The 15,646-nt window shown below is 39.1% G+C and overlaps 2 protein-coding genes across 2 annotated transcripts in view; one reads left to right on the top strand and one right to left on the bottom strand.

Annotated features, from left to right (window-relative positions):
• Positions 1–5,239, bottom strand: part of KIF15 (kinesin family member 15) — a gene marked incomplete at its 5' end in the record, with an annotated part of 36,473 nt that extends 31,234 nt beyond the window's left edge. Inside the window, 4 exons of the mRNA XM_082499443.1 lie at positions 986–1,062; positions 2,105–2,288; positions 3,592–3,634; positions 5,221–5,239. Coding sequence (XP_082355569.1) covers positions 986–1,062; positions 2,105–2,288; positions 3,592–3,634; positions 5,221–5,239 — 323 coding nt within the window. The remainder of the gene's footprint in view (positions 1–985; positions 1,063–2,104; positions 2,289–3,591; positions 3,635–5,220) is intronic.
• A 379-nt stretch (positions 5,240–5,618) lies between these two features.
• On the top strand, positions 5,619–14,779 carry KIAA1143. Its single transcript, XM_082479461.1, has 3 exons — positions 5,619–5,780; positions 7,307–7,466; positions 13,252–14,779. The coding sequence occupies exons 1-3, from the start codon at positions 5,673–5,675 to the stop codon at positions 13,461–13,463; spliced, it is 480 nt and encodes a 159-aa protein (XP_082335587.1). The 5' UTR covers positions 5,619–5,672; the 3' UTR covers positions 13,464–14,779.
• The last annotated feature ends 867 nt before the right edge of the window (positions 14,780–15,646 follow it).

Below are 15,646 nucleotides of genomic sequence, written 5' to 3'. Positions count from 1 at the left end.
AGAGACAGAGGGAAGCTGAGAAATCAATCAGCTAAAAAGATATAAAAATAGCAAATTTGACCATGAAATTCTGTTAGATAAATCGCCTTTTCTCTCGCCCACCACCCACCATTTTCTTCCTTAGTTCTGTTGGAAAAGGAAATAGCAGAACTTAACATTAAAATGAAGGCTTTAATGTATATACATTAAAGTAATTTTTGTGTCAATCTTTTGCATTTTGTGTCACTCAGTAGTGACCCAAAAATGAGAAAATACTTTTAAGTCGAATATGTCATTTTTTTAAATCATAGTTATTAATCATGCTAGAGAAACTTCAGGGCAATTCCACTTCATTTTTCCACATTTGTATATTGTAACAAAGTAGACTTCCCTTCAGTTTTGCAATTGCTATGCTAGGCTAAAAAACCCAGTAAGGTTTTGATTAGATCAGTCCTTCAAGTCAGCATTTCTGACCAAAGTGCTTACTCAGATTTAAAAGTGAAAAAATATTGAGAGTTAATATAATGATATTCATGCTACTAGTCATGGATATATTTCTACCTTGAAAACATTTTAAAAGTTAAAATTATCATTCATGAGTTTTCCCACAGGCAGGCAAAACTCACTAAAGAGTTGAGCTGGCCAAATATCAACATATTTTCAGTCCATTTTACTATGGCCATACTGAAAAGAACTAGCTTTCTCTTTAACAGTACACCACCACTTCTAGTTTTTAGACAAAAAATAGTAAAATTGAAATGAATTTACAATCCACCTTATTGACCTTAAGTATTAGAAGCATAATACTTACAAATAGATTGCTCCGAAAGACCAATAAGTACTCTTCAATATCGCGAGAACATTCCCTATGTTGTGCTACACAAAGGGAGCACTTTCAAAGTTTACTTAACATTAAGCAGGCTCTGGCACTTAAAACTATTAACTGTTCATGAACACAATCTCCTCAAATGTTGCAATTGCTATGAAATACCATTCCATTACTTACTATGCAAAGATGGTTCCATTGTAGCCATTCATACAAGATTCAACAATATTTTTAGCCACGCTTGAGAACACTGACTCCTGAGGACAACGGAAAGAGAAGGCACTTGGCACCAGTCATTTAAGCATCTCTTCTATCAGCATTTTCTATGCCATAACTTTATAATGTACAAAAGACACATTTGACCCCTAGAGTTCTCACAACAAAACAATACATCCTAAGTCCTTGTGACAGAGATCACTCCCTCCGAAAAAAATTTATTCCTTGTTGATAACTGAAAGAAAAATAATAAAACTCAGCATCATAGTAATGATTTTCAAATACATATTATGTTAATTTTGGTGCAGTGGTTTTGATTATGTTGTGTGGTTTATACCATCATTAGGTCAACATTGACCCTATGATTGTCATAAAATCTAGCTAACTTTCAACATTTGCCACTGCACAATGGCATATTCAGCAAATCTGCACAACTGTTAGCTGCATCTATTCTCACGTATTTCTCTTCGACCTGCAAGAAGAGTCTAGCTACAAATAGCAGCCTACAGTGTGTGGTTTTTTTTGTTTGTTTGTTTTTTTGTTTTGTTAAACAGAAGTTAAATGGAATTGAAGTCTTAGAGGAATTAAAATTGTGTTCCGAATTTCAAACACAATACTATAAAAACTGAAAGATTTTCTTTCCAGCGTTACCTGTTCCAGATGAACAATGCATCAGTTTAAAAGGCAAATGTATAAGAAGGAAATATAACTTATAGAATATAAACCTGTAAGTTCCTAACATACAAATCACATCTTTAATATCAGCTACTGTCATCTACTTTTGTATATTTATCTCAACAGGGGAGGTTGTTTTCTGTCTATGGTGTTACTGTAACGTTTACAAGTAGAAGCTTCAATTTTAATGCAAACTTTAATTAAAGAAATTAACAGGTAAAAAATGCATTGGAACTATTAAACAGCAGAATTTAGTGCAACCTTTCTGCACTATAATTACATGTTACCAATCTGACCACTGCAAAAAATAAGACCTAAGGCATTTCATCTTTAGAAAGGTTTAGTGTAGCAGTTGCCAAAATCTGGGGAAAAACTGCAATACTGTAATGAGATTCTGGAAGTTATTACCTGTGTTGTCTCCATATTTGCGACATAATCAAAAGTAAAGATCTTTGGCTCAGGCTTTGAATGCAGACGGATGGTATTTGATGAAAGAACAGATAAACACAAGCCTTGATCTCCATCGGTTAACGCAGTTCCCTCTGAAGGGGGGCGTACCCTTACATAAACTTTGATAGCATCACCTTCAACACTAAATTAATATTTATGCATTAGATTACTTCAAAATAGATCTATCAGCTGTTTGATAAAATTAAATCACAAAGATCAGATTAAGCATGTGAAGTCATGCAATACAAATACACTACTTCTAGCTGTAGACATCAATTGCTTACAAGTTAAACATTTATTAAAGGTAACAATGCAGCAGATTTAAAAACAAAGAACGTTGTTAGTGGAATTTATTGCTGTTGCATGTAACTTCAGCTCTAAGACAGCACATTTCATAGTAAACGAGATATATAAAACCAGCATTATAATAAAAGTTTTGGTAGTTTAAGACCATGGGCTTCCAGCATCCTTCTTACTACTCAAAGTTGTAAAAGACTTTACAAACGGAGATGATGCTACATTCCATCAAAAAAGTTACTAGCATTTTTCTTTGCTGCTCTAAAGAAGGGAAAGAACAATCACTTCTTGATCCATGAGTCCAATAAAGTACAGCAGCGCCTACATCTAAAAGCTCCCTAACCTATTTAATCATATTTATCACTGGATGCACAAGTAAATTTAGCTTGAACAAGTAGCTATGCATGACTACTACATTAAAGCTTTGAGTTCTGGCATAAATACCAATACACCTATGTAATACTAAAGAATCAAATTCTTACATGAAATGGCAGCAAACTTGGATTTAGTTTACTTCATTCTTTCCCAAAAGGCAGTTATAGCACAAGGGTGTTATAACTGTTACTAATTTTTACTGTTGGTAAACAAGAGAAAGGAGCAGAACAGTTTTAAAAGTGGTAGAAGGACTTCATGACTGAAATGTGGGGTTGGGGAGTGGCAGAAGAAAGGGCTAAAAAAAGAAGAGGAGCAGCTGAGAAAGGGAAGATGTTATACCAGATTTAAGACACAACTCACTAACTTGCTGAATATTTTTTATTAGATAATATTATGAGTTGTGGCAGAAACTGTTTATATTTGGAAGGCTTTTTGTTTTAGCTTAGGACTTCCTCATAGAATTGAAGTTCCTCATGGAATATCTCTTCAGAGAAGTTCTAGAGTCCAGCTGCAGAGTTAGTGGACAAATGAGAATTTGCTGCATGGCAGCATTCCAAGAGGAACCTGATGCCAACAACACTTTTATTAAGTGATTTTTTTTTTTTTTTAAAAGTTATAAGGAAGTTCAGAGAGAAAGGCAATGATCTTGTGCAGGAAAACATGGAAAGAAAAAAAACACCTTTAAATTATTTTACAGAGTTACACTAGGTTTTGGTTGCACTTTTTGTGCAATGTGATTATTCATATACAGGAACTGGTCAATACTACTTTACCTAGGTGAGTTCAACAAAGGTAATGAGGAGTCACGTAAATCTCCTATAAAATAAAAGTGAAACACACAAAAATTAAACATGACAAAATTATTGCTTAAAAAGACCATTTAAATAGAAAATACTGTAAGCAGTGCTGAGGGAGATAAATGGAGAGCCTTATAAATACCTGTTTCATGCACGAACCAGAACTGCACAAATACACTTAATATCTTCCTTTGACAGAAAGTTTGCAATATTGCAAAGGTAGAGAAAGCCCCAGTCCCACAATGTGAGCATGCACATACTTGTAAAGGTATGTGCAATAGGTAGTCTCTTAAATTAATGTATATAAGGTTTTGCAAATTTTGCAAATGTTTTGGAGAATTAGGAACATAAATGTTAATAGTATTATATATTGCCACTGGAGATAAAACAACAATATAGCATGAAATAGTTTTACTGACATGACTGCAAAAACTCTATTTCCTAAATCTGCACAACTGAGTAGCTATATTACTTCCACTTTTATTAAGTAAATAACTCTGTAATGCATACAGCTCCCCTGTATGTATGAGCATCATTTTGCACAGCTTCAGGTTTCAAGGAGGGGGTGCATATTAGCCCATAGGTAGAATACGGTGACTTATTTTTTACTTAAGGGTGAATCTGACATGAAGTTATTTCACATAGGTTAGTCAAAATATTTACCAAGTAACATAAATCTTAAAAATAAGTGAAAGATGATTTACCAACGTATTCCAGTAATAAAGACCTTATAAAGTCTCTAAAAGTGCACAGATTCTATTCTAAGAGGATGTCTTTAAAAGTAGGATTAATAGTGATGCGCAAAGGCACTAACTTCCTCATTAAGTCACACTACAAAACTATCCTGCTGCTGCTATGCGAGCCTACCTACTTTGATTCACACAACAACATTTCAGAACTGTGCTAACTTATGATTCAGTTATGTATTCTTCAAATACACAAGCTGGGACAAGAAAAGCACTGCATTTTAAAACTGAAATCTGACTGACACATACTTGCACAACTCGGACTTTGGGAACCGTTCCTACCTCCCGTTTTAAAGGGCGGCCTTCACTTAAACGTTTGTAAGAGACTACAGTTACAGTAATTAAGCATCACAGCTAATTAAAACCCGACAAAATCACGGAAGACGACCTGATAAACGCGGGGCGGCTGAGAGCAAGAGGGTTCGTACCGCCCTGCCGCTCGGGAGGGCTGCTTACACCCACCGACCGCGAGAAGCCCTTGGGGATACCGGTACCAGAAGTCCTTCTGGAAGCACTGGGGCGGGAGGTGTGTGTCACCCATCTCCGTGCCGCTCCTCCACCCCTTCCCGGGCACCCCCGGGCCCACAGCCCCGGGGCCTCGGCCCCTCCGTGGGGCACCGAGCCCAACCGGCACGGTCGTGCCTCTACCTGACCCTGTTAGTTCTTACGCCGGGGTGATACTCCCCCCTGGAGGCGGTCGGGCCCAGAGGGCTGAGCTGTCCCTCACCCGGCCGGGGGCATTGCCTGCAGAGGCGGCCTCCCCCACCGAACGGCCCCGATCCGCCGCCTGCTCCCCGCACAGCAGGGAAACATCCCTCAGCCCCTTCACGGCCGCACAGCACCGCAACCACCGTCTCACCTCTCACGCCGGGAGCCATGATCCTCGCCGGCCCTGCCGACCCCCGCGTCTGCCTGCCTGCCTCCCCACCCACCCGCTCGCCGATCACCTCTCCAAAATGGCGGAACTTTTGAATTTGGCGCTAATAGCCAGAGGCAGCGTGGCTCCGCCCCCTCCTCGAAGCCGGCACGGGCGCGGCCATTTCGCTCTATGTCTTCCTTGCCCGCTGCGGCTTCTCTCCTGCCATTGGCTGGAAGTGTCTTCGCCTCCTTCACGTGACGGGGAGAGTTGAGGAAGAGCGGTGCGGTGCATTAGTTGTGTCCCACTCGGGCCGCCGTCCTCTGGCTCTCGCTCGGCCCGGAAGTCCGGAAGTGTGCGGGAGAGGTTGGCCGGAGCGGGGCGTGGCTGGGGGAGGAGGCAGCGGCGGCGGCGACGACGACGACGACTGTGGGGCTCTGTTACAGGCAGCAGCCATGAGCAAAAGGAACCAGGTCTCCTACGTGCGGCCGGCCGAGCCCGCCTTTCTCAGCCGCTTCAAGCGGCAGGTCGGGTATCGGGAGGGGCCCACGGTGGAAACCAAGGTAACGGCCTGCTTCCCCCCCCCCCCCTCCCCCCGCGCTGGGGCAGGGCGGCCTTCCTTTCCCGTGGGCTTGTGTCGGGGCTCTGCTTCCTTCCTTCCCATCGCCGCCGCCGGCCCCTCGGCGGGGGTGGGAAAGGGCAGCGCCCGCTCCACGGCCCCCCCCGTCCCGCCCACGATGCCCCCCTTCCCCCGGGCCTAAAATGGAGGTAGGGGGAGAGGCCCCGCGGAGGCCGAAGGGAAGCGGTGCTTCCAGGCTCTGCCCCTGGCGGGCGAGGGGTAACAGTAGTTACCCGCTTAAAATTAACTGAAACTGTCTTTTAACTTGTTTTTGTTTATGTGTTGGAGAATCAAAACGACAACAACAACGACAAAAATCCAATGCTCCTCCCCATTTGCTGTTTTTAAAAATTGCGGCCGTGGTGGTCATGGTGCCCTTCACAGAGCAGACATTGCCGGGCTGTCGGCGCCCAAGGGAGCAACAGGGGAAACAGCGACGATGTCCCAACTTTTAACTGGCCTTACGAAGCCCAGGCAGGAATAAAAAAAACATTGGAAAGGGGTTAACATCATCTTAATTTCAGCCTGGAGAGTAGAAGACTCCAGGGAGACCTTATAGTGGCCTTCCAGTATCTGAAGGGCACCTACAAGAAAGCTGGAGAGGGACTTTTTACAAGGGCATGTAGTGATAGGACGAGGGGTAATGGCTTCAAACTGGAAAAAGCTAGATTTAGATGAGATATTAGGAAGAAAGTTTTCACTCTGAGGGTGGTGAGGCACTGGAACAAATTGCCCAGAGAAGCTGTGGATGCCCCATCCCTGGAAGTGTTGCAGGCCAGGCTGGATGGGGCTTTGAGCAATCTGGTCTAGTGGGAGGTGTCCCTGCCCTTGGCAGCGGGGTTGGAACTAGATGATCTTTAAGGCCCCTTCCAACCTAAACCATTGTATGATTCTATGAACTTAAGTCAGCAGGCACAAATTCTGGTGTGATAGCCAGGAAGGCAGCCTTTTCTGAGGGCATATTTTTTTTCTGTTTCCAGTGTGCTTTTGGTGTTTAAGAGGATGGAAACAGGAGCATGGTCTTGTGTCAATAATCCTTGCAATGATTAGGTTAGGTAGCTTTAATAACAAAGCCACCATGAACTTCCCTTCCGTTTGCACTGTTTTGAGTACAGCATCAAAAATTCAAATTCAGACCCATGCATTTAAGATTTTCTTAGTGTTGCGTGGCAGGCAGTGCCTGTAGAGTAAAGACAATGAACAAAAGGAATGCATTTCTCACCTCCCAAGTTCCTACTGTTTTCATCTTTAATTGAGAGAGCCCATACTGTTTTTTTCAAGGGGACGCTATGTCTCAGTGATAGAAATGGAATGCCAATTGGACAAAGCGTGTTGGAAGGGCCTGGCACTGACAGCTGTGCCAGGTCTCCTCACTAGCTTTACTGCAAAAGTGAAAAGAGTACTAGTCCACCCTTAGCTGTTGTGATTTAATGTGGTGATCAGAGTTGCTTTTCTTTTTCTCCTGTCTAGAGAGAGCAGCTTCCACTTGCAGATGATGATAGTGAGAATGGCAGTGACAAGGAAGATGAGCAGCCTCAAGTGGTAACACTGAAAAAAGGGGACTTGACTGCCGAAGAAGCAATGAAGATTAAACAGCAAATCAAAGAGGCCTTAAAGTCAAATGAATCAGGTGAATTTCAAACTTCTAGCTTCTTGCTTTGTACAGCCAAAGAGAGATAACTCATAAAAGGGAGCCTGATACTTGCTTTGGTTTTCTACCATTTAATACTACCTTTCATTAGTTTTGAATTTTTCAGCTAAATAATTTGGATCTGTGATTCCTAATCTGAAGTTGTTGAGTATATATCCAAGCAGTCTGGCTTTTTACAGTGTTGCAGTTCTTTGCTTCTTGATTGTGCATCATCCTACTTCCAAATACCACCTTAAATCTTTTTTTTTTTCTTTTCTGTTTTTAGTGTTTTGTTTTGGTGTGTCATTGTCCTAGTAGACAGTCTTTTGACATCACCTGTGATAATTTTTGAACTCATTAATTAGTTCAGCCAAATTTGACAGTGGAGTGGATGTCTTAAAGGTAATCATAGGAGTTCATGAAAGAGAGTGTCTAGGCAGAAGGAGGAAACTCAGGTTAGTGCTTCAGTAGAAAGAATGGCAGTTGTGTAAGTGCAGTAATGTGTTCACTTAACTGACTGGTCCATGTTATTACTTGCTTAAAATCATCCCAGTATGTGTTGTGACTTGAAAATATATTAAGCAGAACTAAATGGATCTGTTGAAAGTAACAGAAGATACAATAGTGCCAGTGAATAGCAAGGTATAGAAAAAATCGCTATGCTCTGGGGGACTGCTGCCCTCTGTTCTACATTATTGTGTTACTATTCATTCATCTGTCTTTGCTGTTAATATGAGGTCTTGGCCTTCTTTTCCTTTTTTTTTGGCTTATGGGAATAAACAGGGTAAGTGCTACTACGTTCCTCTGCTGTGGAGAAGACCTGCTGTGAAATTTTTAATGAAGGTGTGGGTAACTGGGCTACAGCTTGCTGAAGGCTTTTTTGAGTCTTTGTCCATCTTTGTACTGACCTCTAGATTTAAATTCTGATTTCTAGTCAGAGGCAGGTATTCAGACAGATGGTTACTTTTAGTTTAATAGAGTTTTGAGTAACATGTTAATTTCTTTTTTTTTTTTTTAATAATTGTCAGTTCTAAAAATTGGAAGGACAAAGAAAGTTTTATGCTGCGTGATTTGATTGCATTTCTTGTTGCTTTCATTTTTATCCCAGAGTTGAAAGTGAAATTAATTTAATGGGCACTAGACCATAATATATAGCCCCAAATCAGATCATTTATGAAACTGTGAAGCTGAAAATGTAGCAGGGAAGTAAATTTTCCAACTGATAATCTTCCTTTCCACCATGCATCAATGCCGAGGCACTTTGATAGATCATAAGTAACGTGCTGGTAACTATCTGTTGTGAATAGAAACTGTTAGTTTTTCAGAACATGGAAAGTACTTGGTTTTGAGGTTCTGCCCTCTCCTCTTTTCTATCTGTAGTGATTGTCTTCATTTGAAAGTTCTCATCTTCAGGCTTTGGTTTGGGATATTATTCTAGGTTTTTTCATATCTCATTTACATCCTTTCTCTTTCATTTTCTTCTGTAGCCCGTTTCACACTTTTTTTATTTCAGGCACCAGCAGTTCCTGTGACTTGCACTTTCTTCTGCAGAAACACTTGAGTAACACTTTTGCATTAATTTGGCAAAACCAGCTGATTTATGTCCTAGCTGCACTTAGTTGCCTCCTAAGGCAGAACAAAATTTAGTGAAGCTTGTACATTGGCTTTTGCAAGTATAGTCCCAGGGAACTTTTTTATTTAGGACTGAACCCTTCCTATATGAGAAAACGTCCTTCCATATTGAAATATTTTTCTCCATGGAGGACTGACTTAGAGGCTTTTTAAAAAGAAGTCATTTGTTTATCAACAGTCATTTTGCTTAATATTTTTATGCAGCATTTTATAAATCATTACTGTTGGCTCAGAGACAAAGAAAAATGATCGTGTGAGAAATTAAATTTGCACAAAAAAAAAAGGCAGTTACTGCAAGATACTTTATCCCAGCATTTATTATAGTCTATGGAATTGATTTTTCTACTGCTTTTCTAGGTCACCTGGCCTCTGAGACACTCTGATACATGCAGATGACCAAATTTGACAGAAGGTGTCCTTACTCATTCAAAGTCTTTTAATAGCATTATTGTCTCATTCCATATTCTGGGCTTGGGGGATGACAAGAGAGGGACGAGGTCGAGAGAATACAGTCCATGCTGTCTTGGCTATCAGAGCTCTTTCCTTAGCTTAAGCAGCTGTTATATCAGATACTTATCAGAGAGTTTATACTTCTCTTCATCATGTGAACAGCAGGAGTCTAAATCAAAGCTAATTTTACAGTATTTAAGTAACAAAAACTTTCCCAAGTGTCCTCATAAATGATTGAGACTGAATATCTGAGCGTGTCTGGACCTTTTTATGATACCAGTGTGCAGAATTCCTGTAGTAAGTGCTTCCAAAGACATGCGTAGAGATGGGTGGCCAGAAAGCATGAGAAGGAGCATCCGAAACGGCTGACCTGAACTTCTAATCTTAGAAACCATTAAGAAATTTGCCAGGTTATCATAATTTATTTCCAGCTGTTATTATTGGGTAGACATATATCTTGAAATACTGTTTGTGCTGCTCCTACTGTTGTTCCTGCCAGTTTAATGGCGTTTCCTGTTGTTGCCTCATTGATCCGTGCGGACAGAAACTGCTGAAAAATGGTGCTGCTAACTACAGAAGTGACTACTGAATAAAAAATACAGTAAACTGAAGAGCAGAGTTTCTTTTTCAGACCCTCATTTCTACTTCTCTTGTAATATATAACTTGCAATTAAAAGAGAAGAAAAAAATTTCTGAATGTGTGGCTTCTTAATGTCAGCTGTGAAGTGAGTTTTCAGCTCAACGTCTGATTGTGCCCCTCTTAGTCAACCAGTGTAAAGGTTTGTGATCCAGATAAAAGCAGCGATAACTAAGAACAGTCAGAATTTGAACTGCTACTGTAGTTTTTTGACTCTCTTATCAGAAGTGGATTTTATTATTTCTCCTGTAATGCTTTTATGTTGGTTGTATTTTACTTTGTGTATCTCAGCGTGTTTATCAGAAATCGTGCTTTCCATAATTTGTAATACTGATATAGTCTTTTATCAGGGCTCTTTTAAAAACTGCCAGCACTGAGATGGTTTCTTCAGTCTCTTCTTTGCATTGCTTAATACATGTCAGTTTTTGGAGGTCATGGATAAAATAAAAAAAGACAGCTGACACATTAGAGTCTGGTAAAATTAGAAAGGAGGAGGTGAAGCTTTTACCAGCTGGAAGACAGTCTTAACAAATCAACACAAATGTCTTGAGCTGCTACATCAAATTCTTTCAGAAAGCATAGTCTGTCTGTTCTCCCTCTTTCCACTGGTAAGGCTGGGCCTCCTGTGTTTCTTCATCTGCTTCATTCTTTGTTAGGCACTGCCAACTCATCATAGCTTTCTGAAGTTGGCCTGGGCTTCCTGCTGAAAGGAATGTCCTTGAGCATATAATGAAATTGTATGATTATAGGAGTAGGGCCAAGAGCTAAAATCTTTTCCTTTGATGCAGAATGATCTGCAAATAGTATTGAGGTCCTGGAGGTCAGAGCTAAGCTAGTTGCCATTTTGGTGGAGTTTTTCAGCTTTGCTTTGTTTATGCACTTTGCTTATTAAGAGTTTAAATTCATATTGCAAAGATACCTATCAGTTTCTCCATCTGGTAGACAAGAAAATGATTTTGTGCAGTTCAGAATGTGGGTAGCAGGAGACTTGGGGGTGAAATTGAAAGTTTTGACTTCCATTTTTACATGGAGTATGAGTACATAGTTGTTTATATGATTTCTTTTGTGGATATACTTTCATTAGGTTTTTAGGGGGGTCGTTTTTCAATTTACCATTCTGAGAAAGTTTAGTAATTGCTCTTTAAAAGAGTGTCCAGTGAGATTTTTTTGATGCTTCTCATGCTTATGCAGTACCTGTTTGCTTTGAAGTCCCATTTCCACAGCTATACTAGTACTGTATACAGTCTGTGTGCTGACTGGCTCAAGTATATAGGCAGTTGGGTCTGCTTATAAGTGATTTTTTTCTTATGGCTACTTTTTTTTTTTTCCAGAATTTGGCTTATATCATGTGCCTCAGATCTTGTTTAAGTTAGAAGATCTGGGTTTCCAAATAAACAATGTAGTTAGCCAACGATTAGTAAGGGGAATTATTTTATATTTAATTTCAGAGCCCCCAGGCAGTTACGTGAAAAAATATTTCGAATTTTGAATTTTTAATCCAACTTCTGAGAAAAATGGTACATATTGCTATTTGGTTGGGTGTGATATGTTTTCAGAAATATTTGTATTTCTCTGCCAGAATTTACCATACGCACTTCCTAAACTCCTGTATCCCACGTACAGCATCTAAGCACCTAAGCTTTCCACATGGAATTCACAACGGATCCATTGACAAGAATGCTGATCATATGTACAGTTTATTATTGCTGGTATTCCTTGTAACTGCAATGTTTTTCTAATGCACCAGTACTGAAATATGTTCTCCAAACCTGGTTAGTTATTTTCTGCATAGTAGTATTCTCTCATAAACTACCGCAGAAGCGTGCATTCTGTAGAAGTCATTGACAGAATTGGTGCTTAGTTTTTTAAGCTAGGTTTCTCCTTAAAAAGGCTCTATGAAACCTAAGAATTATAAGTGAAGGTTCCTAATGAGGTTGATGGTCTTAATTTGTACCACACAACTCTTAAGACATCAGATTTAAAAGTTGTATTGTTTGGAGTATGCGCTGAAGAGTGTTTCAGCCAGTGATGTGCATGGTAACACTGAAATGTTAGTCTTCTGCCATAATGTTTATGAATTGAGGACAGAATTTGTGTTAAAGACAAAAGATATTTATTGGTTATAATTAAATAGCACATAATCTTCTCAAGCACATGTATATTGTTAGGAAATTTCTGTTGAATAATGAATTTCACAAAAACACTTCAGGAAAAATATCTTGCACAGAACCTATGGTTCTTTAACATCCTGTCACATACACGTTATACGAATTGCAAACAACTTCAGCATGAGCCTTTCTGTCTGATTCATGACTTTACAGTTACACTTTTTTTTCCATAAATACTGCCTTGATGCTGTTACTTGTGCAGTAGCTTTCCTCCTCTGCCCGATAATCCTGGAAGGGACTCCTCTTGTATTTAAAATTATTTGCTCTAGTACATGCAGAGGAGCAGAATTAGTCAGTTGGAATAGTTTGGTGATTTTGCAGATACAAAGAAACCCTAAAACTTTCCTCCTATATGATAATAAAAGGCAGGTTTATGACCATGTAATTTTTTTAGCTGTCTCAGCAGGACAGGGTATATTAGAAGAAAAAGAAAAGCTTTGTCTTGTATATGTGCCATTTTGTTCTTTAAAGAGATGGCATAATTCTGAAATAAGTGCATTTGTTGTCATGGATTTTACAAATAGTGAAATGGAATTAGAGGATCTTATAAAGTTGTCCTCTCCCTTTTGATAAGTGGATGCAGCTGGATTGTGTGGGAAAAGCTCTGCGTCTCACAATCTCTTCGAAGTTAAAGCTCTGGCTAGTAATAACCGATTTCTAATAGTAACTGCAGGAGAATTGTCTTCAAGGGCTGGTTGCCATGGAGCAGATGTGCGTGCATGGAGGATGTTTATCAATACAGACTTTCTGGCCAAAAAAATAAATTTTCATGATTGTTGTATTCTATCAGAGGTCTTGCTGATCTTGGTTCTGGGGAAAAAGAAAAGATAATAGTGAAGGTCTGTAGGTGTGTGTGAACATGTGCAGATGAGTTCTGATTTTACTGTCTTTGTTATAGATGGTGAACCAGAACCTGCTGATGGGAAAATTATGTTCAGGAAGCCAACCAAACGTTCATCAGAGAAGCTTTTGGACTTTAATGTAAGTTCAAGTAAAAAGATGAAAGAGGCAAAGAAAACGAAGAGAGAAGCAACTACTCCTCAGAGTACAGCTAAGCAAATAAAAAATAGCAGTCTTCTGTCATTTGATGATGAGGAGAATGATGATTAGGAGTTATATTTTTTTATATATTTTACTTACCCTTCTAGGGATCTGAGTAAGATTGTTTTCATAGAAATTGAAGCATGGTATCTGAGTCTTCTCTTACTTTGTTATAGTCCAACTAGAGAAACATAGTATAAAAGTAGCAAGAGCTAAGTCTTTACGGTTCGGATGGAACTGTATGAACAGTATTTCATGTATTTATTTTAAAAGAGAATTTAACCATGTATGTAAAAGCTATTTGAGGTCACAAATGCATAGTAAAATATACCTGTACATATCCATCTTATATAAATTTTCAATCAATAAATTTTACAATGTCCTCCATTACTCAAAATTTATTTCTTCTCTATCTACTGGCCTTAGCTTTGTGTGTTTTTTTTTTTTTACCTGTTTTTGTTGACCTGACAGTCAAAAGAGGGGACTTAATTGCTGTGGAACAGAGACTGAAGTTTTCTGTCTCGTAGCTTAGCAAAAATTTGCACGAACTTTTGCATGCGTGGTTCAGCAGATTAGCTCTTTGCAGAGCCCTTGCAGTAAATTAGCCTGCAGCTGCTGAAATCATACAGTCTTAATCCTGTCTTTGGCGAATGCAGTCTAAGAAGCATCAAATTCATTTGAATTGATTGTGCTAGCAAGATATAAATATTTTGATTTTTGTAGTTGATGGTATCAACTAATGCAAAAGAAAGATGCCTAAACCCTTGGAGATTGTGCACTTTGGTTATCACACTGATGGGCTCAGTGGTTTGGTGGTGGGGTTTTTTTGAAGTGTATTTGTTCCAGTTGGCTACATACGTGTTCGTAATTATTTGGGATCTCAAACAGCTTATTTAAGAAAATGTATTTCATCTTTAATCTGTGGAAAAGCATTATTTTGGTTTTCTTCAAGTAGGAAATTGTAAACAGGAAATTTAAGTCAAGAAATGTGATAGCTGTGATACAAAGTTAAATTTTTTTCAGTTGCCCCTGTACAGTACACTGAAAGTGACCATTTCTGTACCATTTATGTAACAGGATGTGCTGAAATTGTAAATAACACTGAGAACTAATGGAATTGGGGAGAACAAGGTGGTGGAAATGGGACTAGTGACTTTGAAATTTGGTGTGTTCTGTAACCATATTTAAGCAAGACCTGAGACTGCTGCAGAATTACAGACTACAAGGCAATGAAACCAGTTCTGCTGCTGCTGCGTGACAGGACATTCAAAATTATTTGGGCTGTGAAGCTTCATTGAGGAGCAAATTTGAAGTTGCTGTGTGAAACAGCTGGTTTTAGTTTGTTAATCTGGTATTAAACAATAAATTATATTTTTTGTAAGTGGTCCAAAGATATTTTAATGAGAATTTCAGTGCATAAAATGGGATTTTTTTGTCTTCTGATAGTGAAGCCTCTTACCACTGCTACCTGTCTGTGTACATACCAACTTCCTGCAGCATAAGATCAGATGTAAGTCTGCATACTATTTCACACTAATTGTGTGGGTGTATGTTCCCCCTGATTTTGAAAATTGATAGATCTGTTGTCCTTCCAGAAAATTAAAAACAGACCTGTAAATGCATATTAAAGTCCTGTAGCACTGGCCTGATATTAGAACTGTCAAAGAGGTGCAATGTGACAACCTGATTATTCCCATGAGGACACGTTACATTTGTAAATACATAATTCATCTGTATTCTGCATATATAAAAAAGAAAATCAAATGTAGGAAGAAGAAATAGAGAATCAAAGGCTCCCAGGGATTAATCTTTCCATTTATTTTGTATACTTAAAACTCGTTTGAATCCATTAAAAATATATGTATACACCCATGAGAAATCTTCTAGCATTACAGTATACTGAAGGGATATTTGGGCATATTTCAACAACTGAGTAAATACTCTGACTTGCTGAGACTCCTCTGAAAGAATGAATTAACCATTGACTGCTTACTTAAACTTTTCTGGTTTTGTTCGTCAGCATGAAAATATATTTTCTTATATTTTTTTTGCACAGCCTGAAAGCTCTTCACTTAAGCTGTGAGGCACTTTAAGAGACATGGCTATCAAGAGATAAATGCTTGCCAAGGATCAGAGGGAATTTAGATTTACCTTAAAATTAGAGAGGGCCTCCCAAATATGCAGCTGATTTGGCATGTTCGAAATAAGATTGAGGTCTTATTTGAATCTGGTTAGTAACTGCATTTAAACAA

The sequence above is a fragment of the Vanellus vanellus genome, assembly GCF_965231255.1.
Source record: "Vanellus vanellus genome assembly, chromosome: 2".
Taxonomy (NCBI): domain Eukaryota; kingdom Metazoa; phylum Chordata; class Aves; order Charadriiformes; family Charadriidae; genus Vanellus; species Vanellus vanellus.
Note: the sequence above shows the minus strand (reverse complement) of the source record. Positions and strands in the feature narration are given on the sequence as shown.